This window comes from Lissotriton helveticus, chromosome 11 (assembly GCF_964261635.1).
Source record: "Lissotriton helveticus chromosome 11, aLisHel1.1, whole genome shotgun sequence".
NCBI classification, from domain to species: Eukaryota; Metazoa; Chordata; class Amphibia; order Caudata; family Salamandridae; genus Lissotriton; species Lissotriton helveticus.
In genome coordinates, this window is record NC_136072.1 from 915,204,728 (window position 1) to 915,230,739 (window position 26,012).

At 45.9% G+C, this 26,012-nt stretch overlaps 1 protein-coding gene across 1 annotated transcript in view; it reads right to left on the reverse strand.

Annotated features, from left to right (window-relative positions):
- The window catches only part of AP1B1 (adaptor related protein complex 1 subunit beta 1), a 342,547-nt gene that overhangs the window by 196,184 nt on the left and 120,351 nt on the right, over positions 1-26,012 (reverse strand). The window contains exon 11 of the mRNA XM_078667185.1: positions 18,568-18,666. Within this exon, the coding sequence (XP_078523311.1) occupies positions 18,568-18,666 (99 nt within the window). The remainder of the gene's footprint in view (positions 1-18,567; positions 18,667-26,012) is intronic.

Here is a 26,012-nt window from a genome sequence, read left to right on the forward strand (position 1 = left end):
GCTGGGCATTACATCATGGTCGGTTCGAGCATCACCTGAAGCTTGTTTGCCTTGCAGTATATCCCTGTACCTATTTGCCTCAATGACTTATCTTGTCTGCTTTGCCTCTTATGCGCTGTAATGTCTATTGCTCCCTTTGAAATCAATAAAATCAAATTTAAAATTAAAAACTTGACACTGGAAAGCACCACTGCACTTGTGCCCCCCAGCCACAGTTGAAATGGGCCGCCAGTGAGGTCCGGAGGCCCTCCAGAGTTGAACCCCACTTTGAGTTTGCCCAGACTGGACTTCTAGTCACCGCCTGCAGCCTCTCTGTGCAGGCCTCCTGAACAATAAGTGTCCCCAGCAGCACAGACCCGACGCCTAACGCCACCACGGCACCCAGGCCCTACAGCCCAAGCAGAAGTGGACCAACGGTGTCCCCATGTGCTCGAGCGCCTCAAGGACCGAGGCACCCTGTGGGTTCAACCATTCAACTAGACTTGTCTACCCCTCCCAACCCCCCCCCCCCCCCTCCCCAGCCCAAGTGTCAAATCTTGCAGCTTGTTTTTCCCAGGACCGTTTTCCCATTAAAACCAACAGGGCACCCTAAGCCGTAAAGCATCTATGCACTCAGACGCCTTAGAGCCTACCGATGTGACCTATTGGTGCTGCCTAGGATCCTGCCCCATACTTACCTTAACTCCATAATATTGGTCATGTAAGTCGCTGTTGACTACCTATATGCAGTATGTGTTTCTCTTCATAAGATAACATTACCACATTACAGACAATAACAGTATATTTACCTGTTTTCTTCAAAATTGCTATTTTAAAAAGTGCTGATCTTATAATGAAGTTCTTGATGTCTAAAAATATATAAAAATACGTATGTGCTATTTTTCTACATTGGTGGGGATCGCCTTATTGAGTGTGTGTATAATTTTTTGCATGTGTATCCAACAACTTATCCAACGGATTATTATATTTTAAATGCTGACAGATCCTCAGACAAAAGAGGTGATGGAGTTGCTGCCATTATTCATAATACTCATAAGTTTTCCCTATTACCGCCCCTTGTTCTTATAGGTTCAGAGAATATTGTTTTTAAAACGGACACCGACAGTGGAACACTGTTAATGGTCCTAATATATCGATCCCCTAAATCTATGTCCACTTTTGCTGCTATACTTGCAGAACAACTAGCTTCCCTTGTAACGAATCACGCCAAAATTGTTTTGCTGGGTGATTTTAATTTTTGGTTTGATGCTACTGACTTGGATGCTCAGGCAGCAGAACTTAAGGACTTACTTTTGGATCTGAATTTAATACAACAGATTCATTTGCCTACTCATGAAAAAGGGCACAGCCTAGACCAAATATGGTCTCAGAATATCCCCCTCTCCATCTCCTCTATAACTCCTTGTATCTGGTCAGACCATTTTCTTATACATTTTACACTTATCATTGAGAAGGGCAAAAAGCAGTTATTTCTAACAGGTGGGAAAATTAGAACATGGAAGGACATAGACACATCAGCCTTTTTGGACACATTGGCTTCGTCCCTCCCTCCTATGACCAAAGACATCGATGCTACTGAAGAAGCCTTTTCAAATTGGTTACGTCAGGCAGCTGACGTCTACGCTCCTTGCATAAACTTTTCCCGCTCCCGCCCTAATGACGCACATAAGTGGTTTACTCCACATTTGAAGAATCTAAAACTGGAAGTGCGTCAAAAAGAGAGGAAGTGGAGAAATGGGTATTTAACACAAGATAAAGTTAACTACTGCAAGGCCCGTAAAGATTACCAAAAACTTGTCCTAAAACAAAAAACGGACTATTTTTCTGAAAAGATTCTGAATTCTCAAAATAAGATGAAAGATCTGTTCAATATTGTGAATGATCTTAGCAGTAGTGATAGAACTGCTCCACTGGTCACCCCCACCCAGGATCTCTGTAATTCACTGAATGCTTTTTTCTTCAACAAAATTAGCACTATAAAACAGAGCATCTCAAATTCCCTATCTCCCCCTCCTTGGGATGATGTTTACTATGATCCTCTCACGTTAGAAACTTTACCCCCTATTGATGAAAAGACTTTGTCTGACCTTTTTGCAAGGGTTAAATCTGGCTCACCTGATGATACCTGTCCTCCGCATATCATGAGAGAGGTGGGGGCAGCTATTCCAGAGGGCGTGCTCCCTTTGTTAAATGGATCACTTTCACAGGGTAAAGTCCCTAGCTGCCTTAAGAAGGCCTTGCTTATTCCTCTGATCAAGAAAGTAGGAGCAGATCCGCTTGATCCGTTAAACTACAGACCCATACCATTGTTACCTTATACATCTAAATTATTGGAAGCCTACGTCTCTGCAAACGTGTCTAATTTCATAGAACAAACGGAATACCTTGAACCCAATCAGGCAGGCTTCCGTTCGTGTCATTCAACGGAAGCTGTAATATTGGCGGTACAAAATACTTTAAGGCGGAATGCTGATAAAGGCATCCACCAGGCCCTGGTACTCCTTGACCTTTCGGCAGCGTTCGACACGGTTGACTATTCCATTCTGGTCAACCGTGTCGAACAAGCCGGCCTTAGGGGGCCCACTTTGAGCTGGATTAGTTCCTTTATCACAGGCCGCACGCAATTAGTAAGGCTGGGCCCGTTTACAGCCCCCACTATTTCCACCACATGTGGAGTACCCCAAGGCTCATCTTTATCACCTTTACTTTTTAATTTGTACCTTCGCCCACTACTGTACTCCCTAAGAAATGCTAAAGTTACCATCTATAACTACGCGGACGACCTACAACTCATCTTTCCTCTGAATACCAAGGACTCTGTGGTAGAATTTCATAACACCATGACACACATTCAGGGCTGGATGAGTCTTAATCATCTGAAACTTAACCCAGGCAAGACTGAATTGGTCTTGCCTGGGCATAGTGAATTAAGTTGGAGTCCATGCTTCTGGCCATCTAGCATGGGTGCCCCACCTATGAGATCGTCCTGGGTCAAAAGCTTAGGAGTAACATTAAGTGAGGATCTTTCTTTGAAAAGACAAGTAGGTACTGTAGTGTCTGCTAGCTTTTTTCAACTTAAGAAAATAAGGAAAATAGCTCACTTTCTTACGCAGGCTGCTCTCACTCAGGTCATCATTGCCCTCGTCCTGTCTCGACTGGATTTCTCAAATAGTCTCTACTTGGGACTTCCAGCGGGCGTTCAAAAAAGACTTCAGCTGGTCCAAAATCAAGCCGCTAGACTTATTCTTAGACTTACAAAGTGGCAATCTATTAGACCTGGTTTGAAACAATTGCATTGGTTACCTGTTGCGCCGCGAATTGCATTTAAAACTGGGTGTATTATTTTTAAATCCTTACAAAATACAGGCCCGAAGTTCATAAAAGATCTTGTTTCTAGATACAACCCATCATTAAATGAATATGCTACTTACCAGTATGCATCTGTTCTTGGCATGTAGGGCTGCTAACATTCATATCTGTAGCATAGATCGCCGCCTAGTGTTGGGTCCGGATGATTGCACATTGTTGTCCTGGAAGAGTCTTCGAAGTATCACGAGATAGGTGGCTCCTCCCCTGGACTACAGTGCGCATGGGCATCGACTCCATCCCCAGATTGTTTTTAGCCATTGTGGCAAAGATGGAGTTTAACAGTGAAAGTGATGGCCATGCTAGAGATTAAATGCAAGAAAAGTCTGCAGCCGCTACGGGCGCCGGGGAGGAGGGTGGGCGATATGAATGTTAGCAGCCCTACATGCCAAGAACAGATGCATACTGGTAAGTAGCATATTCAGTTCGAGGCATGTGGGCTGCTAAATTCATATCTGTAGCATAGAATACATAGCAGTCCCTCCATTAACGGCGGCCGCCCGTGCCAGCTGCAGAAGTCTGAAAAAGTGTTTTAAGAACAGCCTGTCCTACAGCCGCCTGCTGTTTGGAATGCACATCTACACAGTAATGTTTGGTAAACGTATGTGGTGTAGACCATGTGGCTGCCCTACAAATGTCTTCCAAAGGAATGTTACCCAGGAATGCCATGGAGGCCCCCAACTTGCGTGTGGAGTGTGCTCTGGGGGGGACGGTTAAAGTGCGCTTAGCCTTCTGATAGCAAATCTGAATACACTTAACGATCCACCTGGCTATTCCTGCTTTGGAAATGGGGTTGCCTTTATGCTGGGCTGCGAAGGCAACAGAGAGTTGCTGTGTCTTTCTAAAAGGTTGTGTTCTGTCAATGTAGTGCATAAGCGCTCTTTTGACATCAAGCGTATGGAGCATCCTTTCCGCTACCGTTTCTGGGTTGGGAAAGAATGCGGGCAGTTCGATTGTTTGATTGACATGAAACTGCGACACCACCTTAGGGAGAAATTTGGGGTTAGTGCGCAGCACCACCCTGTTTGAATGAATTTGTATAAATGGCTCTTGAATGGTGAGCGCCTGTAGCTCACTAACACGTCTTAGAGACGTTATGGCAATGAGAAAAGCCACTTTCCATGTGAGGAACTGAAGCTCACATGAATGTAGAGGTTCAAATGGGGGACCCATCAATCTGGTGAGCACCACATTGAGGTTCCACACAGGAGCTGGCGGGGTCCTGGGAGGGATGACCCGCTTCTGCCCTTCCAGGAATGCTTTAATGGCAGGCACCCTGAAGACAGAGAGATGCTGCCTGTTTTGGAGATAAGCCGCTATGGCGGATAAGTGTATCCGAATGGAAGCGTATGCTAGATTGCATTTGTAAAGATGCAACAGATAGCAGATGATATTAGGAATGGATGCATCGAGCGGGTTGATAGCGTGCTCGGTACAGTAGATGACAAACCGCTTCCATTTTGCTGCATAGCAAGCTCTGGTAGTGGGCTTCCTTGCCTACCGGATGATGTCCATGCATTCAGGGGGCAAATCAAGGTAGCCAAACTCTAAGACCTCAGGAGCCAGATCGCCAGATTGAGCTGGTGCGGATCCGGGTGCTGAATGTCGCCACGGTTCTGCGTTAAGAGCCGGGGTGTGAGGTGCAGTCTTTGATGCGGTACCACGGATAGTTTGAGGAACGTGGTGTACCACGGTTGTCGCACCCACGTTGGAGCAACTAGGATGAGCGTCAGCGAGTGTTGCTTTAGCTTTCTTGCCACCAGCGGAATGAGAGGCGCTGGGGGAAAAGCGTACGCAAATCTGCCTGACCAGTTCATCCATATCGCATTGCCCTGCGATAGTGGGTGAGGGAACCTGGCGGCAAAGCTTTGGCATTTTGCGTTTTCCTCCGTGGCAAACAGGTCTATCTCTGGATGACCCCACTGCTGGAAGTACGGGCGGAGTACTGATGGATGTAACTCCCACTCGTGCATCTGGTGGCTGTACCTGCTGAGCAGATCCGCCATCTGATTGTCCGTGCCCGGGAGGTGTTCTGCCATGAGGAAGATGTTCCTCTGAATGGCCCACTTCCACATGCTCTGAGCCAGATGAGACAACTGTGGAGAGTGCGTAGCTCCCTGCTTTTGAATGTAGTACATGGCTGTCATGTTGTCCGTCCGGATCAACACGACTTTGTTGCACAGATGTACTTTGAAGGACTTGAGTGCCATGAAGATTGCCATCAGCTCCAAGTAGTTGATGTGCATCTTCCTTTGTTGCGTTGTCCATAGTCCCTGCACCGTATAGTGGAGCACATGAGCCCCCCATCCCTGGAGAGATGCGTCCGTTGTTAGTGTAATCTGTGGCACAGGCTCCTGGAACGGTCGTCCCTTGCAAAGGTTGTGTGGATTCCACCAATGCAGAGAGCTGTATGCCCGACCCGTCACCAACACTAGGTCGTTTAGCTGTCCTTGAGCCTGAGTCCACTGATGCGCTAAGCATTCTGGGAGCGGACGCATATGGAGTCTCGCGTGCGGGACTATGAAGATGCAGGAGGCCATCATGCCTATCAACTGCATGAACACTCTGGGAGTGAGTGTTGCGGTCTGAACTTTTGGATCAGCGCCTGGATGTTGTCGATCCTCGCTGGGTTTGGCTGAGCTGTGGCAGCCAGAGTATTGATCGTCGCGCCTAAATACTGCCGCACATGGGCCGGCTGAAGGTGTGACTTCGGGTAGTTCAGTGTAATATCCTAGACTGTGCAGGAGGTGAATGGTGTGGGACATGTCTGCGGCGCACTGCTGGGCTGACTTTGCCTGCACGAGCCAGTCGTCCAGATAAGGGTAGACATGTATACCCTGTCTCCGGAGGTGTGCCGCCACTGTCGCCAGACATTTTGTGAACACTCTGGGAGCAGTGGTTACTCCGAAGGGGAGTACCTTGAACTGGTAATGCCTGTTTTGGATGGTGAACCTGAGGTACTTTCTGTGGGATGGGTGGAGTGGTATGTGAAAGTAAGCATCCTTGAGGTCCAAGGTTGCGAGGAAGTCTCCCTGTTGTAACAAGGGAAGAACCTGCTGCAGTGTCAACATGTGGAAGTGTTCTGAAAGAATGTACTGGTTCAAGGGGCGTAGGTCTAGAATCGGTCTGAGTGAGCCGTCCTTTTTTGGGATTAAGAAGTACAGGGAATAAACCCCTGTGCCTTCTTCCTCCACTGGCACGAGCTCTATTGCGCCTTTTTGCAGCATCACCAGAACCTCCTGCTGCAATAAGTGCAAGTGCTCTGCTGACATAGGACGGTGTTTTGGGGGCATGGGTGGTGGGGTGGATGTCAGTTCTAAACAATAGCCAAACTGGATAAGTTTCCTGACCCACCTGTCTGTGGTGATGGACTTCCAGACGGGCAGGAACTGCTGGAGTCTCCCCCCGACAGGTGTTGGATGGTCGGGGGGCAGTGACAGGAAGTCACGGTTTGTTGGCGGCAGAGGAACGGGAACTGTTGTTGCCTCTGCCTCTACCCTTGGCACTGTTTCCTCTGTATCCACCTCTGCCCCGCTTGCTGTAGGAGGATTGCGCACCACTTTTATTGAATGGCGTCTGCTGCGACATGTGCCCTCTGTTAACACCTCGATTGCCTGAGCGACGAAAAGTGTTCCCTCTAAATTGTTGTGACTGGAGAGCTCCCATGGACTTGGCAGTCTCGGTATCTTTTTTGATCTTCTCCAGGGTGGTGTCCACCTCTGGGCCAAACAACCTGTCTGGATTAACGGGTTGGTTGAGGATAGTAGTTTGTATCTCTGGCTTGAATCCCGAGATGCGGAGCCATGCCCGACGCCTCAACATCACACTAGTGTTGATCGCTCTCGCTGCTGTGTCCGCAACATCTAGCGCACACTTTATAGCAGCGTTGGAGATGAGCTTCCCCTCCTGGATAAGCATTTCAGCTGCCTCTTTAAACTGGTCTGGGAGGTGTTGTAACAGCTGCTCTAGGGTGTCGTAGTGTGCCCTATCGTATCTGGCCAACTGAGCTTGCGTGTTTGAGATGCGCCATATGTTGGCTGCCTGAGATGCTACCCGCTTCCCAGATGGCTCCAGCACTTTTGACTCTTTGTCTGGGGGGAGGAGCTTCACCCGTCGTTTGGGAGTTTGCCCTCTTGCGGGCATTAGAGACCACCAAAGAGTCCAAAGGCAACTGGCCCCTTATGTAAGTGGGGTCGCCAGGTGCCGGTCTGTATTTCTTCTCAATGTGTGGGTTTACAACCCGAGATCTTGTGGGTTCCTTGAAAATGTCTGCCGCATGCTTAAGGACCCCTTTCAACATTGGGAGAGTCTTGACAGTTTTTTCAGCAGTAGAGAAAGTGTCAAAAAGGAAGTCCACCTCCATGGGGTCAGCATGCATCTCCACCTTATGGTTTGTAGCTGCCCTTTCAATTAAGGCATTAAATGCCGCAGAGTCCTCAGTGGGAGACGGCTTCACGTTATAAACCTGAGGATCCTGGACCGTTTGCTGGTCCCCTTGATCACCAGAGTCCATCCATGAGTCCTGTTGCTCATCAGGCTCTGTATGAGCAGGAAAATTGTACTCCTCATCTTGCTCCCCTCCATCCCCATCAGAGTATGTGGGTGAAGGTGTTGCACTCCTCCTATGCTAAGGAAGAATCTGCTCCACCAGAACCGGTGTTTCTGCTGCAGGCTTCTTACGTTTCAGAGGAATGGGAAACGACTGCAAAGGTTGTGAAGTAATCTTCCTCTTGTATAGCGTGAGTTTCCCGGTGTCTGCATCGATGAAATGCTCCGACCGTTCTTCAACCAAAGGGTGTCGATGACCCACAGTCCCAGCCGGGTGAGTGGACGTCGACACAGTGTCCTTGGGCACCGACCGCGGTGCAAAGGCCTTTGGCGCCACCTTAGGCGGCAACGTGTAGAGGAGCGGTGCCGATGTGGTCTTCGGTGTGTCTGCCGGCTTCGGTGCGGAAGGAGTCTTCGGTTCCGATGCCAAAGCCTTGTCCTTAAGGCGCTTGAGAGAGTCCGAGACCTGCTTCGTAAAGGAAGCGGACGGCTTCGTCGATCCGACCGATGTCCTCGGTCCGCCCCCAGGGGAAGACCCGAGCGTGGATGACTTGTGCTTGTCCGTTCGAGGCGCAGGAGCACCCTTGACTGGTGCGCCACGATCACCGTCCACAGCTGCAGACGTCGATGCCGACGGCTTCGGATCGACGGGTTTCCCTTTAGGAGTAACGACCCCAGACTTTGGCTCCGCGCCCTTCACCGACTTCGCGTCAACCGGCCCCTTGGTCTTCGGCGCGACAGACTGTCCCGATGTAGGCTCGACAGCCTTCTTGGACGTCGGCTTGTCTACCTTGGTTGACACCGGCTCGACGGGCTTCTTTGAGCTTGGCTCCTTAACCACCTTCGGCACCGTTGCCTGCTCGCCAACGTGCATCGGTTTGGAGGCCCCCGAAGACGACGGCGTCGGTACCGGAGCAGACGTCTTCGGTTTCGATGTCGTGTCGGCCATTTTTGTTTTCATCGATACCGAGGGTTTCAGTTTTGGTTTCGATTTCAGTAATGGCGGCTCCGCGGAGGTGTCCGTAGCCGGGCCGGGAAGGCGGGGCCGTGGATCGAGGTGTAAGGTCTTGGGTAAGGCCGCGTGGCGATCCCGTGACCTGAGCCTTAGTAAGAGTACAAACGGGGCATAGCTCTTCCTCCGAGCTATCTTCCATGGCCCCATATGCTTCGTCGTCGTCCCCTACCTTCTCGACGAGTTCCTCAATGTCTTGACTGTGGATGTCCGCTTCGTCGTCGGACTCGACCTCCACCGGGGTAGGGGAAATCTGCAGGTGACGCACTTGCTCGTCAACCGCGGGGTCGTCAAAGATGTCCACCGGTGCCGGAGCCGATCGCTGGGCCTCAAGGCACGCCGAAGCTTGATCGTCTTCTTCGATCGAAATCTTGAACAGGCCATACAGTTGGTCTCGTCGTGGTCCGGCGACAGGCACTTGTTGCACACAGGATGGACGTCTATGTGTGGGTACTTGGATCCACACACGGGACTTTTCTTGAATGGACTCCGCTCCATGCCGTCGAAGTCTTGCTGCGTCGACTAGGCCCCGATCACCGAAGAGTCACACGACCCCCCGGATATCCGACTCCACGAGCTGGAAGATAGACGGGACCGAACGCGAACAATACCGACGGTGCAAAGAAGGCCTTTTGGCCTCGAAAAAGTTCTATCACGATTCCGAACAGGAGACGTCGAAATCACATCCGAACCCAATGGCGGAAAAAAACAATCTGGGGATGGAGTCGATGCCCATGCGCACTGTAGTCCAGGGGAGGAGCCACCTTTCTCGTGATACTTCGAAGACTCTTCCAGGACAACAATGTGCAATCATCCGGACCCAACACTAGGCGGCGATCTATGCTACAGATATGAATTTAGCAGCCCACATGCCTCGAACTCTTCGTTCTGCTCAAAAATCTTTATTGATTGTTCCATCTTTTAAAAAGAAACATCTTGGTGGCTGCTGCTTTGACCATCTTGCAGCCACCTTCTGGAATTCGCTTCCTTTGCATTTGAAATTAAGCGGAGACCTTCTCAGCTTCAGACACTCTCTTAAAACCTGGTTGTTTATGCGGGCCTACTGTTGAGTTGTATTTTACTTTATATCTGTGTTGTGTTCCTTTCGAGAGAGCCATGAAGCCCCTGGGCGTACGAGCGCTTAACAAATATATATTACCATTACATAACATAACAAATGTCTCCTCCTTGATCAGCCTGAGGCTGCTCGACTGAAAAAAATGAGTTTTCCCTCTTCAACCCAGGAAGGACCGGGAAATATCACAATCAAAAAAGAAGAAATTCCTTCCTGCGTAATATAACTTCAGAGCAATAATGTTGCTAGCAAACAATAACATTTAATCTAAACAATTTTTCTTCCGCCTCATCCTATATTGTATTTAGACCACAATAAAACATAAAATGTATCTAAAGAATTTTTTTTATTATAAAAAAGGTTTATCTTCACATGCTTAGTATAAACACTTCATCACAAAAATAAAAGATCATATAATATATATCAAGACAACAATGTGCATATATTTACTAGACATAATACATGATTCGTAGTACATAAAACATATTCAATTAAAAACAGTTTGTCGACGCGTTACGGTGCTTCGATGTTTGGAACACCTTCCTCAGGACTAAGTTAAAACATCTTCTTTCTAAAAATAGATACATAGCATATATTAGTATACATTGTGTGTGGAGAATTCTTTTTTTTAATATATAGATACTATTTAATGAGCTAACGAGGACAGGAGATTTTGAAGGATCTTACATTTGTAGTGATGCTACTTCGCGGTACCAATTTAAATCCGGGGTTTGAAGTAATGGTAGGTACTCCCCTTAACTCAGCTGTAGCGTCAGAGAATCTATGTATAAAATAAACTCATTTTACTATTGAATAAATTGGAATCAATGATTTTGTAAACAAAGTTTCTAACATTCTTGCTTACATGATGGTTTGTGCAGGACCCTTAGAATCAGTAAAACCACTTCGATTTTCTTCCAATTTAATTGTTTCCGTTTATTTATTTTGGTCCGTCTTAGTCCTTTATTCCTTCTGGACTTGCACGAAGATCTACCCTCTTCATTAATTTGAGGTGATCAGCAACGTCTAAATGGACAACAGATAATATCAACAGAGATATTGGGTACATATATATACATGCACTCTCAATTTCATTGGTGAATGTATTCATTTAATATTGGTTAGGAAGGGCATAAATAGATTCCCTTCTCACACGTTTGATATTTGGTAGAACCCATTTTTATGTGGTATGGATCGTTTTATTGACGTAACCATTACGTAATCATGTAAGCAAGAATGTTAGAAACTTTGTTTACAAAATCATTGATTCCAATTTATTCAATAGTAAAATGAGTTTATTTTATACATAGATTCTCTGACGCTACAGCTGAGTTAAGGGGAGTACCTACCATTACTTCAAACCCCGGATTTAAATTGGTACCGCGAAGTAGCATCGCTACAAATGTAAGATCCTTCAAAATCTCCTGTCCTCGTTAGCTCATTAAATAGTATCTATATATTAAAAAAAAAGAATTCTCCACACACAATGTATACTAATATATGCTATGTATCTATTTTTAGAAAGAAGATGTTTTAACTTAGTCCTGAGGAAGGTGTTCCAAACATCGAAGCACCGAAACGCGTCGACAAACTGTTTTTAATTGAATATGTTTTATGTACTACGAATCATGTATTATGTCTAGTAAATATATGCACATTGTTGTCTTGATATATATTATATGATCTTTTATTTTTGTGATGAAGTGTTTATACTAAGCATGTGAAGATAAACCTTTTTTATAATAAAAAAATTCTTTAGATACATTTTATGTTTTATTGTGGTCTAAATACAATATAGGATGAGGCGGGAGAAAAATTGTTTAGATTAAATGTTATTGTTTGCTAGCAACATTATTGCTCTGAAGTTATATTACGCAGGAAGGAATTTCTTCTTTTTTGATTGTGAGGCTGCTCGACTACACTACCATAAAATGAGCACCTTGGGATTGTTAAAACAAGCCCAGTCCATTCATAAGGGATACTATAAGGGATACCTGGACTATCTATGCAATATACCTCTTTTTAGTATACTACATAAAGAGCCAGCTTCCAACACATACATATTTTTACCACTTTATGTGTTTGTTCTCCCATCACATCCAGTTGTCATATCCAACTCCACACGGTTGACCACCCACCACCCAGACCTCCTCCAACTGGAGACAGAAGGAGAACCTATCTTCCTGAAGACAATATGAAGGATACCACCATGATTTTAGAGTGATGCATTCATGACACCAAGACCAAATCTTCAGGTGGTAGAAGGCAAAAGCCTCCACTCTGACAAGAAGCATAACACTCGTGCTAGATGTGGCACCTGAATTATGAAGCACTAGAGTATCATGGAAGCAAAGCAAATATTTATTTTGGTTTGCCAATCATCTTTACTCTTCCCCGTAAGGACTGGCAATCCAAAATATATTAAAATTAGAATGTCTCTTGATCAAGCCTGAATCAACATGTACTTGCATTTTGTGACTCTAGAAAAATGATTGTCCACTCTGTAAGCTAGTGTTGAAGCCAGGGTGTCATGGGCCATGCAAGCAGGGAAAATGCTACACCTTTAGTTGAGTAGGAGGGTAGGAAAAAGACATAAGCTGCCTGACATTGGCCAAGCACACCTGACCCCTGTGCAACTTCACATGCTGCACTAATGATAGCGATGCCTCTGCCAGAATAAAAGCAAGTAATCAAAACATTCAGGAACCTTGTAGAAGCCAACTGGAACCCTCAAAAGGGAATTCGACAAGCAACCTGAAAACCAGAACCCCATGCTGCCATAGCCCTTAGCACCTACCTAAAGAGAAGGCTAGAAGCTCGCGCACAAATGGCCTTGCTTTCACACTGGGATTTTAATGCCAGTTGCACAAAATGGATGTTTCTGAACAAGACAATTGATCGGGTCATTTATAGCAAAGCACAAATACAAGAATAAGCTGAAGTGTATTTTTTAGCCCATTCTAATGTCTGGGTTTGATAGAGCGGGTACCAAACAGACATACTTGCTTATAATACACCCTCCACCCGCCTTAGCACCTTGAAACCCTTTTGGGTGAGTAGCTGCGCTCTATAACACCAATGATTGATTGATTGAGAGTGTGTTTGGGGTCTGCCCGATCAATCCAATATTCTTTTTTCAACCACCCTATTTCAGCCATTGGCTTGCAACTTCTCAACTAAGAATTGGGTCAGCCCAGTGGAGTATTCATCTGACACCTGTAACTAGGGACTGTTTGGCAGTATCCTTCAGCTTCCAGTCTAGTGCTTCCATTGAAGGAATAATTTACAACTATTGCCCTCTTGGGCCACTGCTGCTGGCTCCCTCCTATTTGTCTAGCTTTGTTTACTCTTGCCCCTCGTTCCTTCCAGGGTACTTTTTGTTCTCCTGCCCACTACCCTGTTGTACCCTCCTATAACCAGTTAGTTCTTCCCCTTTACATTCAACATCCACCTCTCATATCACCCTCTCCCTCATTCCTCCTTCCCCCCTGCTTTACCCAGGCCCCTTGTACCTCCGTCTTCTGTGTGCTCCTGGTTTCCATTGTCGCCCTTACGGCCTCTGGGCTTCTTAAAAATGCGGCTGGGAATCAATATTTTTTTTCATAGAAAAAAAGGTGTCGTCAATTTTCCTTGCCTTTCAATACTACCCTCTTTTTAGGTTACGCTTGCAGCACCGTTTAGCAAGGTGTTGGTGAAAGATCTGTTGTGGATCATGCCAAACAATTACTATGGGCTTAATGCCAACCAATTACTTACCACTGCTTGGCTTTCTCTCATTTGCTTGCTTCTTTTCAATTGCTTTCCTTCCTCTCTTCGTGTTTGTTCCATTCCTAGAGGGTAACTTATTTACCACCTTTCTGAATTGATGACTTGTATCTTTCCCTAGGCTCACATTAATGAAACTACTTTTTATGTATGCACTCGAAAAGAGTCTATGTGTTTTCTTGCTCTCTCTCTCTCTTGTGTGCCCACCCTCTCAAGGAGAATATGTGCTGCTCCCCTCTCCCTTCCACTGCAGCCCGCCCATTTTGAGACCCTATCCTGGATTTTTTGTTTGCTTTTATAAAAATATTTTTTCCTACCACTGACCCACCTCAACCGCCTCCCTTGCTCCCACACCCACTTCGCTTTCCTCCCATTCCTGTACTGACTTCTCCTCTACTCTCTCCTCCGTTTCTTCCCCACCCTTACAGCACTATTTCTTTTCAATTTCCCAGTGGGCCCTGCAGCTGCCATTTGCCTCGTGTTGCTCATATTTGAAAAAGCGCTTTTACACAAGTAAAAAATCAGCTCTTATTTACTGCTCCAAGTGGTGCTTACCATGTTGGAATGGTAAATAAAAAGGTGACCGGAACTTCTGTATACACATACGTGGCAATGCATGCGTGTGTCATGTCATTACATATGTAAAACATATATAGATACTGACACAGATGGGAGTAGTATTTTAACACATACTCCAACATGCACAGGTTCAAGTTATTTCTCCTTTTTTGGGTTTTCTTCTGAAAACATTTTCTTTTTTTGCTGATGCTGCACACTCAAGGCAAAAAGCATTGGCAAAGTCAATAGTCAAAAAGCCAAGACCTATGAGCGCTGCAAATGTTTGCTTCTTTTGTTTTCAGCACTTCCTGAGAGTGTGTATCTTATCCTGCTCTTATTGCAATGTGCAGCTTTCACCTCACATCCTCCAAACTGTGTTGCTCCCCTCCTAGTGGCTCACCAGTTGATTCCCTCGCACTGTACAGTATATATTTTTTCAAACCCACCTGCTCCAAACTGTTCTATTAACCCGCTCCATGTTGGTCTGCCAGAACATTGACTTGCATCCCCTTCCTGCCCCTGGCTGCAGCCTTCTTTTCTCAAAAACACATGCTTTTCTTTTTTTGGAGGGACTGGCAGCTTCTTTATCACTGATGAGTTTTCCTGCGTATTGTTTAATTTACTAATCCAGGGTAGGCACCCACCATTCTTGAAAAGGTAAATTAAAAGTTACAAATATAGTGACAGGTATGCATGTGTATACATCATTACAACACAGCTATTTTTTATTTTTTCCAGTGCTCATCTGAATCAGCAAACATGCATTTTTTCCTCTTTGCCAATGTGGAATGAATCGCTAAAAATACAATGTCAAAGCCGAAAGGATGGGTAACACCACTGAAAAGCGAGACCTGTTATCTTTGCCACCGTGCATTATTTTACTAGCAATTTATTCGCTGGGAAACGCATACAGAAATGCTGTACTGAGAGTTTATAAAACAGTACATCAGGACAGTGCTGGGATGGGTGATAAGAGAAAAACAGTAAATGCCAGATGATGTGGTAAAATGCAGCTCGAGATAATTACATCAGCTGTACTAAAACATTACAAGGCGTGTTCATGCTCTATGTGCAAAAAATGTCAACTTAGAGTGGCTGGGAATGGGGAGACTGGGTTCGCAGAGGTAAGGGTTACCTTGAAGGTGCTTGAGGATGTGTAAGTTCTGTTTGTGAGGAGAAGAGCCAGAATAGAAAATACTCTGAACCTCGAGGTGGCACTGGCAGATTTAGAAGAAGGCCCTTTCGGCCTTGTAAGTGAAGAGGATGATTAGGCAATTATTGGGCAACTAAATGAGGCATTCCTTAACACCCAAGATAAAATAGTAGAACATTAAGTCATGGAAATGACCTGTGGTACACAGTTGGTTATTCTACCAGAGGACTGTGGAAAGAGCATCATCTCTGAACTTTGGCCATATTGATCATTGAGAGAGTGAAGAGGTTGAGAACTATCTGAGTGCTTGGAAAGAGAAGTGGGTTAGGCTGAGGAAGTCCTTGTATCATTAGCCCAGCTTTCTGATAGCTAAAATGTCAGTTATGGTATTGGCAGATTGAAAGGTGTGGGGATTTTGCAGGCACAGCATTTTTGGTGAAAGCCTTCTCAACTTCATAACCACTACCATGCGAGAACATCACTGGTTATCACCTTCAAAACATGATGCACCCATTTAAAGGAAGTTCAGTCCAGAATACTTTGCAACCCTGCAGAGAAATCTTGGGAAGCCAAAGTAATGCCTAAAGTTACTTTTGCTACACTTGAAATAAAGAAATACAAAAGGCCGCTGTGGTTGAGCTCGCAAAAGAAGCTCCTGGGCTAGGGATCACTCTTTTGTGATTATCCCTGCTTATGCCCCCCATCCACCCTTCCACTCGACATCCCTGTATCAAGAAACTCGTATGCAATGCAGCGTTCCGTTTTACACCCTGCAAAAAAGCGAATTTGGCTTGTAACCTACCTGAAGACGATTTCTGCGACGGCGACGCTCCCTGGGGACTGCCTCTGTCTCGAGAGCGGAGCAGTACGGAGCCTCCCGAGTCTGGGCTGATGCCGAGTCCCGCTGCAGCAGCCAGGCGAGTCTCTTTCTTGCCATTCACCGCACCCGAGCTCCCACTGCTGCTGGTGATCGTTAAAACCCACAGATAGTAGCCTAACCAATCGCCTGTGGCTCCACTGAGTGAGTAATTGCGACCACCAACCCAGTTAAGGACGAGGGATTATATACAATGCCGAATGACCCTCGAAGCTCCTGATCCTCAAATCTCTAACCGTTCTCAATCTCCGCTATGGTTCTTTATTTGTTTCAGGACAATAAAACCGCTTTTTAAATTTTGCAGTGATTTTGTACTGACGCGGCCTGACTCGAAAATGGCGGCGATCAGCGCGTGACAGAGCGCTTTACCCTTCTCCTATGGGGCTGCGGTGCAGAAGATGACCAATCTGGGCTAATGCTGGTCTTAGTACCGTTGAATATTAGGAGCGCTAACTTGCATAATGATGTGCTTATTGCGGTGACTTTCTTCGCGTGTGGCCTGACCTTAAGATGGCGCCCGAGTTAACTAACTGCAGCAATGGTGTGCCCAGTCAATCGATTTCAACTACACCACACGGAGGACCCTCACCCAATAGGATCATCCTCCCATAAGTGTGCCAAGCAATGTGCCAGTGCCCATTATAATTTTAACTGTGTTCAGTTCATAGGGAGAGGATTTTTTTTAATGCTGACTTTAGTCCCTTGGCAGCGACCCCTGAGACCGGACCTTTATCGGGGTCGGAGTCCGCGGCTTGAGGTATTGTGAAATTTCGTTTACTTGCGCTACTTCTAAAGGACATTTGCGGCTGGAGAGGGAGGGGCACCTGAGCCTGACCATGCAACGTCCCCCAAGACCGGACCTTGATCGGGGTCGGAGCCCACGACTGAAGGTATGTAGTCATTGTCAATGGCTGCACACCGTCCCTCCACATGCAATTCACCCCTCGGAGCGTGATGATTCCTTAACTCCCACTGCCAGGGACCCTTCTTTCTCTTTTACCGCCGCCAGTGTTCTCTCCCTATGACCTAGCAACACTATTTGACCTTTGAGATTGCTGTAGATTGAACTCTGACGATGCCCCCTGGGCGGAAACCGAAACTATTTGTACTTACCACGGAGCCCGAGTACCCTTGGCCGTTGTCTGGAGGAGCTGTCCAATCACCACGAGGAGCTCTGAACCTGGAGTCTGTCCCTTCCTCACCTCTCCTCTCACCATCTTTGTCCCAGTGACCAGCTGGAGATTGTTGCGGAAGGCTCTCCCCAGTAACACCAGGACCGATGTCTCTCCTGACCTTATTTCCGTCCTCTCCCCCTTCCTCCCTACCCCATTGACTTTGGATCTCCTCCTGTTCCTCTCTCTATTCTGGTAGAACCCTAAACGCATACATGGCTGATTCCCGGTGGAGCTGCACCTACAGCTAAAGGGGAGATTGGCTCTGGCACACCGCTATGGGCGTCATCTACCCAGCCGGACTTCTGACATTTGTCTCGTTTCTTCCCCGCCGCCGCATTTGCTCTCTAATTGTTTTTCCGTTGAGACCTAGCTCTTTGGCTGATGCCCGGTGGAGCTACCTGATAGATAAAGAGGAGATGGACTGTGGACTTCCCCCTCGGTCGTCACCTACCCAGCCGGACTTTGGGCAGACCCTCCTTCGTCTCTCTATTCTATCTAACTCCTATCCCTTAACCCCACCCCTTACCCTTTTAAACTCCATTTATTTCGTCCTCAACACTCTTGAAATGTTTTTCTAGTAACTGATGTAACGTGTAACTGAAGTAGTTTTATAATTTCTGTGGAACCTTATTTAAAGCGCTCTGATACCTCCGGGTCTAGCCAGCGCTATATAAAACTTTTTGAATAAATAAATAAGTCTCCTCAAGCTAAAACAATCTGTCCACAAATTAGTGTAGCTTTACATACCATCACTTCAGAAATGAGCAGCACACTCACCTCTCAAAGGCGCACCCCATCCAAAACCTATAATATAACTCACAGTATTGGCTGTCCTCTGGTCTTATGAGAAAGAGAACAGTCCTTCACTCTATCTGTAGTCCCCTTTCCTGACTCTATGTATATTCACTCTGCGATCAGCCTTGGTGGTACATGATATTTCTACCTGTGTACATGATTAAACTCTACAATTTGCTGTGTGTGAAGTACAGGATTAGAGAGTTCCCATCTAGTACAAAACATTCACATAAAGGTACATACCTGTGTTGCAAGGCTCAGAACCTGCTGCACAAGTTCCTGGGTCTCTGTGGGCTTCTTCAAAAATAGCTTCACAATAGCCGTTAACAGCTGCAACTGAACCTAGTGAACAAAGATTAAAAGTGGGATAAGAACATCTACTTATTATATTTTAAGCATTTCATCAGCTGCAAATACATTTATTAAAAATACATTTATTGAAAACGTATATTTACAGCACAACCTCTAGGAGTTGAATTCTTAAAGCATTACAGCAAAATTTCTGAACATTCTTTGGAACAAGACAGAAGGGTACATATTCCAAATGTGAGTTTAGGTAATTCGTACATAAATCTAGAGAACTGAACCAAACTGAAAAAAGCAATGTTACACTTAAGTACAGCTTTTAACAAGCAAAAAAGGCCTGCAGTATGTCCATCTTATTAAGGTAGATATTCACGGAACAAGGCCTGTCCTCCTGGGGCAGGTTACCCAACACCCTACTCTAGTAGCCCACATTAAATTAGGCCTTTGATAACTTCTCCACTTTATGACAATCCTTTGCAACCAGACCCACTTTCAGTTTGAAGTCCAAATATGCCACCACTGTCTGAACTGGAGCAAAGGTAGAACATCTTCTGAAGCCTTGGGTTTTCTTCAGAGCTCCTGCTTAGAGCAATATACTAAGCAGCTGACCCAATTGTGTGTCTGTCTTGTTGGAGGGATGGGGGTGCAGGGGATTATGTAAGAAAAGGAAAAAGGAAATAACCTTTACGAGAACAGATTTTGTGGGTGTTTTCCATCTACCCCAGTGAAACACCCAGAATTTGGATTGCAGTAGTAATCATGATTGGAAATTGTGAACGTATTTTAAGAAGCTGCTTCACAAATCTCAACTAAAGGGAGGTGACCGAAAGGTTCAGAAGAACAAGTTATGTACCTTTTGTAAAGATCTATCTGGTAGCAGTAGGTTCCTAACCGTTTGAAAATTCCCCAGTTGTCATACTTGATCCTGAAAAGTTTCAGCAGTACCTCTGTCCACCGGATGGTGGCGCCTTGCAACTCAACACTAACGCAGTTCAGTTTGCGGCAACTGTAGAACAGGGAGGATGTGAGGGTTGGTGAGGAATCTGCGGCTAGATAGAGTCTCTACCAGAATCTTTTTTATTGAAGAGTTGAAGGATTTGGAAAGAAGGTATTTAAGATCAGTGGATCATTGAGGTGGAAGTCTGAAGGGACTTTAGGGATAAACTTTGGGTTTGCCGAAGGATTACCCTGACCTCTATAAATTGTAGGAGGGGTTCTTGAATAGCGAGTGCTTGGATCTCACCAATACGTCTGCCAGACCTCAGGGCCACAAGAAGAGCAACTTTCCAGGACAGGTACTTGACATTTGCTCTATGGATGGGCTCAAATTGGTGTTTCATGACCTGTGATAGCACCGTGTTGAGATGCAAAGATAGAGGAGGAGAGCTGACTGGAGGAAAGACCCTAAATTAGCCTTTGAGGAACTCAGATTATTCTGGAGGACCATAAAGAGGGTGATCTGGGTGATCGTCTGAATCGAGATATAGCTGCCAGGTGAAATTTGATGGATGCATGAACGTGATAAGTGCAATAGGTATGGTAATATCTGTTCAGGCAAGGAGAACAGGGGATGTATCCACTCCTGTTGACACCTTAAACAAAATCTCTTCCACTTTTGAGAATAGGTTTTGTTAGTACTGGCCGCTCTGGCCCTGGAAAAGTTCCTTCCTACATTCAGGAGGAATTTTAGATGGGCAAATTCACTGTGCTCAGGAGCCAGGCCAATAAGTGAAGAGACTCTAGATCCAGGTGCAGGACTTGGCCCTCACTCATTGTCAGGAGAGAAGGTGAGACCTTCAATCGGGTGTGAGGTTTCTCTGACAGTAGGAGAAGTTCTGTAAACTAATGCTGGTGAGGCCACATTGGGGCTATTAGTATCATTCTTCGAGCTTCAATCTTCATCTTCGTGAGACCCTTTGGAATCAGGGAAAAGACGTAAGCAACGATTGTGAACCATCCCATCAAAATTGCATTGCACCATGAAACTGGATGGTGATGCCAGCTTGCAAACAAATTGGCATTTGGTGCTCTTAGGGTTCGCAAAGAGGTCGAGATTGGGTTTTTCCCACTGTGTAAATATGGGGTTGACAGTCTTCTGATCCAGTGTCCACTCGTGGCAAAATTACCTCAGTCTGCTGAGTGTCTGCTATCTCATTTAGCTTTCCTGTGACATGCTCAGCTCGCAGATGCACTCAATTTCGCATGGCTCAATTCCAGATGTCTTATGACTCAAGAGAGGAGAAGTGATCTTGTACCCCATTCTTTGTTTATGTAGTGCATCATTGTTGTATTGTCCGTTCATATGAGAACCTCTGAGTTCTTTATCTTGGGGAGGAAAGTCTGAAAGGCTAGATGTACTGCCTTGAGCTCGAGCAGATCAGTGTTTTCACATTAATGAGGCTTCTACCACTTGCCTGTAGACCTGTAGGTCTTGAAGGTATGCTCCCCATCCCTCCAAGGAAGCGTCAGTGGTAATGACCAATGGAGAGAATTGAGCGAGGAATGAAAGGCTGACTGAGAGGTGTGTCTGTAGTGTCCACCAAGATAGGGCTTTGATCATGGCTGGAGTGACTGATGACATTGAACAAATCTGTCGCTTGTACCGATTGGAAGTCTAGTTCTCTCTGGAGGGGTCACAGCCTTAGCCGGCAGAACGGAACTAGAAGAATGCATGATAACATCATCCCTAATAATGACTAGTAGGGGTGTACTAAAAAGACTTTTTTTCTGAATGGACTTTGCCCATGATATTAGCTTTACTTGTCTTTCTGACATGGGGCAGGCTTTGTTGCTTATCGTATCTAGAGTTGCTCCCAAAAAGGTTCTAGTTCTTGATGGCTGTGGGCGTGACTTTTTCCAATTCAGAGTGAGGCCTAGCTTGTTGAACTGGGCTATGCAAGCATTTGTTCATTTCTGTGTTGTGTGACCAGAATGCGCTTTGACGAGCCCGCCGTCTAAGTATAGGAACACATGGTGTTTTTGTTTCCATAAGAAGTCTGTTACAGGAGCCAGTCAAATTGTAAATATCCAAGGGGCTGGCTTCACACCAAGAGGAAGTACCCTGAACTAGTAGTGCCTGCCAGCTACTGTGAACCTTAGGAATCTCCTGTGGGAAGGATTGAAAGGGATGTGAGAATATACATCCTGCAGGTCGAGAGTTGACATATAATCTCTGTGGTTTAGACGTAGAAGAATATCTTTTAATGTTACAATGCGGAATGATTATTTTTTTAGATATGTGTTGAGATCCCGGAGGTCGATGATAGGCCGCCATTCCTTCCAGTTTTTGCAAATCAGGAAGAAACAGAAATAGAATCCCTTTCCTTGTTGCGAAAGAGAGACTCTCTATCGGTCCCTTCTGAAGCATGGCCTTGACCTCCAATTTGAGCAGTTGCAGATGTTTGGGAATGGAGGTGTGCAGTGGGTTTGATGGGGGTTCTGAACGAATTCTAGGGTGTGGCCGAATTGAACAAGGTCTAGGACCTATTGGTCTGATGTTATTTCTCGACAGCGCTGGATGAACTGGGGTAGTTTTCCTGCTAGTCTGAATGGTGAGGAGATAGGAGTAGCTGGAGCCTGTGATGGTCAATGCCCTTTCTCTGACGTGCTGCTCTTCCCCTAGGCATAAGTCTGTTGTAGGCCGCTTGAGGTGGCTGTCTCTGGGGGTACTGCAGACTAAACTGTTGGGAGGTAGATGTGTAGGAGGGATATCGGTATTACTGATAACCTCCCCTACATGATGGCACGGCTCTTCCTCTGGCCCCACGAAAGAGCATCTTATTGAACTGCAGAGTCTCCAGGGATTTAGCCGTCTCTGTGACTGTTTATTTTGTCTGCAAGGCTTCATCAACATGCTTGCCGAAATGGGCCTTTCCATTAAAGGGAAGATCTAAAATCTTATTTTGTACTTCAGGCCTAAAGGAGGTAGCTTTGAGCCAGCCTTGCATTCTGAACCTGCGAGCTGTATAAATGCAGTGGTGGTGATATGCATGGCACAGTCTACGATCTCTGCTGAAATGCGCTCCCCCTCCTGCAAGATCTTTTTTGCTTCCATTTTCACCTCTTTAGTGAGTTGGTGTATACATGGGGTGATGTCAGCCGATAGCTGCCTATCATATCTTCCCAAAACAGCCAGAGAATTTGCTGCCCTAACTGTCAGCACGGACATTGATGAAAAACATTTGCAGATATTCAATCGTTTGCCGTCCTTGTCCAGAGGCGGAGAGATCGGGGTTGAGGGATTCTTGGATCTTCGTTGGGCTGCCTGTGTAATTACTGAGTCCAGTTTTGGATGGCCAGTTAGACAAGCCGGATTGTCCTCCGGGCTTTATATTTTTTGCAGAGGCGCGGAAGAACCACCGTTACTGCTGCCGTATTTTTCATTACTTTTAAGCCCCCTTCCCAAATATAGTTGACAATGGGCATGAACGATATGCTTTTCTGAAAATGCTCCTTGAAATCATATAAAAAAAAATTAATTTACTTGGTGCTTATGGGGAGTGAGAATCTTTTAGCTGTACTTTCTAGGAAAGTATGAAAAGCCCCAATATCGTCTGGTGATGAGTCCACTGGGGTGGGTGACAGATGATGGCAAAGGGATGAGGTCGCCTTCCCATTTCGTACCGGTGTCAGAGAGCTCCCCTTCCTCTCTTCTATCATGAGAGGTAGCTGGATCATGGAGAAGAGCTGTCTGTGGTGTATCCCTTACTGAGATAGGCAATGATATAGGTCTTTGTGCTGGAGAGGATAGTTGAGGAGCGGGTGATCTGGTAGGCGTGAATGTCAGTTGTCCTGTCGTAGATGGAAACCGCTTCCTATAGTCTGAAAGCATGAATTGTCAGTCAGAAACCAGAGAGCCAGACAAACCATCTTCTCCTGGAATAGCTGCTGATACTGGTCATGGGAAGAATAATAATGCTGTTAATACTCCTCATCATAGCCTTCCTCTTCTTCCTGGCAATGCACATGCAACTCAGAGGGACTGCGCGTAACCCCAAAGGGCCCATCATAGACAGAGTCTTCAACAACCAAGAGATGAGATTGTATCGGGGATGTCACCTTACTTGGAGAGGTGTGTTCTGGGGTTAAAAACTTGCTTTTTTGATGTTTTGCAATTTGTTCTGTCATCTAAAGTGTCGTTGATGAGGTAGTCGATGGTGTTAACAACCTCTTATCTGCCGTTGACTGTGTAATCGTCGCCAATATCGCCATTGTTGGCATGGGTATCGACAGAGGAGCCGTTGAACGTGGCGTTGAAGATGCGATCAGGGAAATCTTCAGTGCCGACGGTTTAGTCTTAGATGCCGCCATCGAGAAGGTTGAGGTGGTGGACAACATGGTGATTGTAGCTGTTTTCGCTGTCGATAATGCCACCATTTGTCGATGGTAGGATACTTGCCGATGATCTGCTGGCAGTTGGAGCTGAGGAAGGCTTTTTGAACGAGTGACTGAACTTAGGAGGATGTGTAGGTGGCTCAGAGGATTACCTTTTAGCCTTTTCTGAGGAGGCAGAAGGTTATTTTTTCTCCTTTTATGAAGATGTATTTAGGAGATTCTGAAGGACTGCAGCCCTTGTAAGATCCATGAGCGGTTTATTTTGAGGCTTTTTAGGCTGCTCAGAGGAGGATCGGGAATGGGGTGATCTCTCCCTTTTATGGGATCTTCTAGAGGATGAAGAGAAGTCCTGACTATCAGAGTAAGAAACTGGCTCTTTTCTGGTCTTGAGCTTTTGAAGCCAGATCAGCAGGCTTCCTTTTCTATCCTTCAAAGTTTTGGTTGAAAAGTCATTGGCAGAATGATCCAGGTAGAGGCAATATATGCAAAGTCTTCAAAAGTGAAATCGTTTTTTACCACAGGTTTTGCAGGCCCTGAAGAGACTTTACTTTTTCTTGTCTGGCATGATGTTTAAAATGAAGACGAAGTCAGATTTTTTGAAGGAAAGCACTCTGGGTAAAAGGTAAATACTACCACAGCATCAAGATATAGGAAATATTCCTTGAAAGTATTCAAGTTGAAAATAACACAGCAGAGCTCAGTGGAGACATCCTAGCACGACGTGCAGTGGAAAATCTTAGGGAATGAAGCTTCTCTTAGGGGTGTTCTAGAGGGCGAAGCAGCCTGATTGGCTGAAGTCTAAGTGTGATCTCTTTTTTAAATAGATTATGATAGGTTGCAAAATTGAATGGCCTTCATGCTCTATCTTTAACACTGCATTGTTATTATATGGTACTGGAGACTCATCTTGACGAGACGACTGGGAATGATTTAAGCATGTGAATCTATTAAAGTTCCCATACTGGAGTAAACAGTTTTTGTCAAGAGACTCCTGGCTGACAAAATGACATCAACCATCTCCAGAGGAAGGTCGAAGGTGTTCAGCTGTTGCCGCTCAATCTCCAAGTATGAAGATAGAGAATTTGAAGGCCTGGGTGAAGAACCCTGCCATGATGCTCCAACAGCAGGTCCTCTTGACGGAAGACATATGCTCAAACCCAGGAGTTGTAGATGCCATACTCTCTGTGCCCAACTAGAAGGCAGTAGAATGATTTAGGACCAGTCTGTCCTTATCTTCTTGAGATCTTGAGTCAGGAGTGGTATCAGAGGAAAGGCATACAGGAATCCAGAGGTCCACTCAAGGCGGAATGCATCTCAAAGCGAGAGACGCCTTAGAAACTCCAATGCACAGATGCGTTGACATTGTGTGTTTCTCAGCGATGATGAATAGATTGAGACATCCATCTTTCTCTCCAATCGAGGAAGAGACCTTGTGCCACCTCCAGGTGTAGCTGCCTTTCGTAATGCGCCAGGCATTGACAGCTGATATTGCCTGCTTTGGCATTCAATTATCCTGCCAGGTGGTTTACCACCAGAAAAATTCTTTGGTGGTCCAGCCATTTCCAGAAGTGCAAGGCCTCCTGGCACAGGGTCCATGACCCCACCCAGCCCTGTTCGTTGCATTACCACATGGCGGTGATGTTGTCCATGTACCAGCCTCCTCTTAAAGGACAAAAGGAAAGCTTTCAACGCCAAGCGGATGGCCCTCAGCTGCAGGAGGTTGATGTGGAGTGGGTACCAGAGGCTACCACCCAGAAGCAATGTGTTGGTCACCAGTGTCTTCTGGTGTGCTTGACCAGAACAATGCAAGAGGCCATCAGTCACAGCAGCCTCAGAGTCAACCTCACTGAAATCTAGGACCGAGGCTATAATATCAGGATCATAACCTAAATGTCCTGGACTCTGATTCCCAGGGGAACGACATGAAACCGAACCGTACCCAGAATGTCTCTGATGAAGGGAAGAGTCTAAGGAGCCAGGTGTAACTTCAGCACGGTGATAGTGAACCTCTAAGGTGACAGAAGGTCTTGCATAGCCTAGAGGTGTTA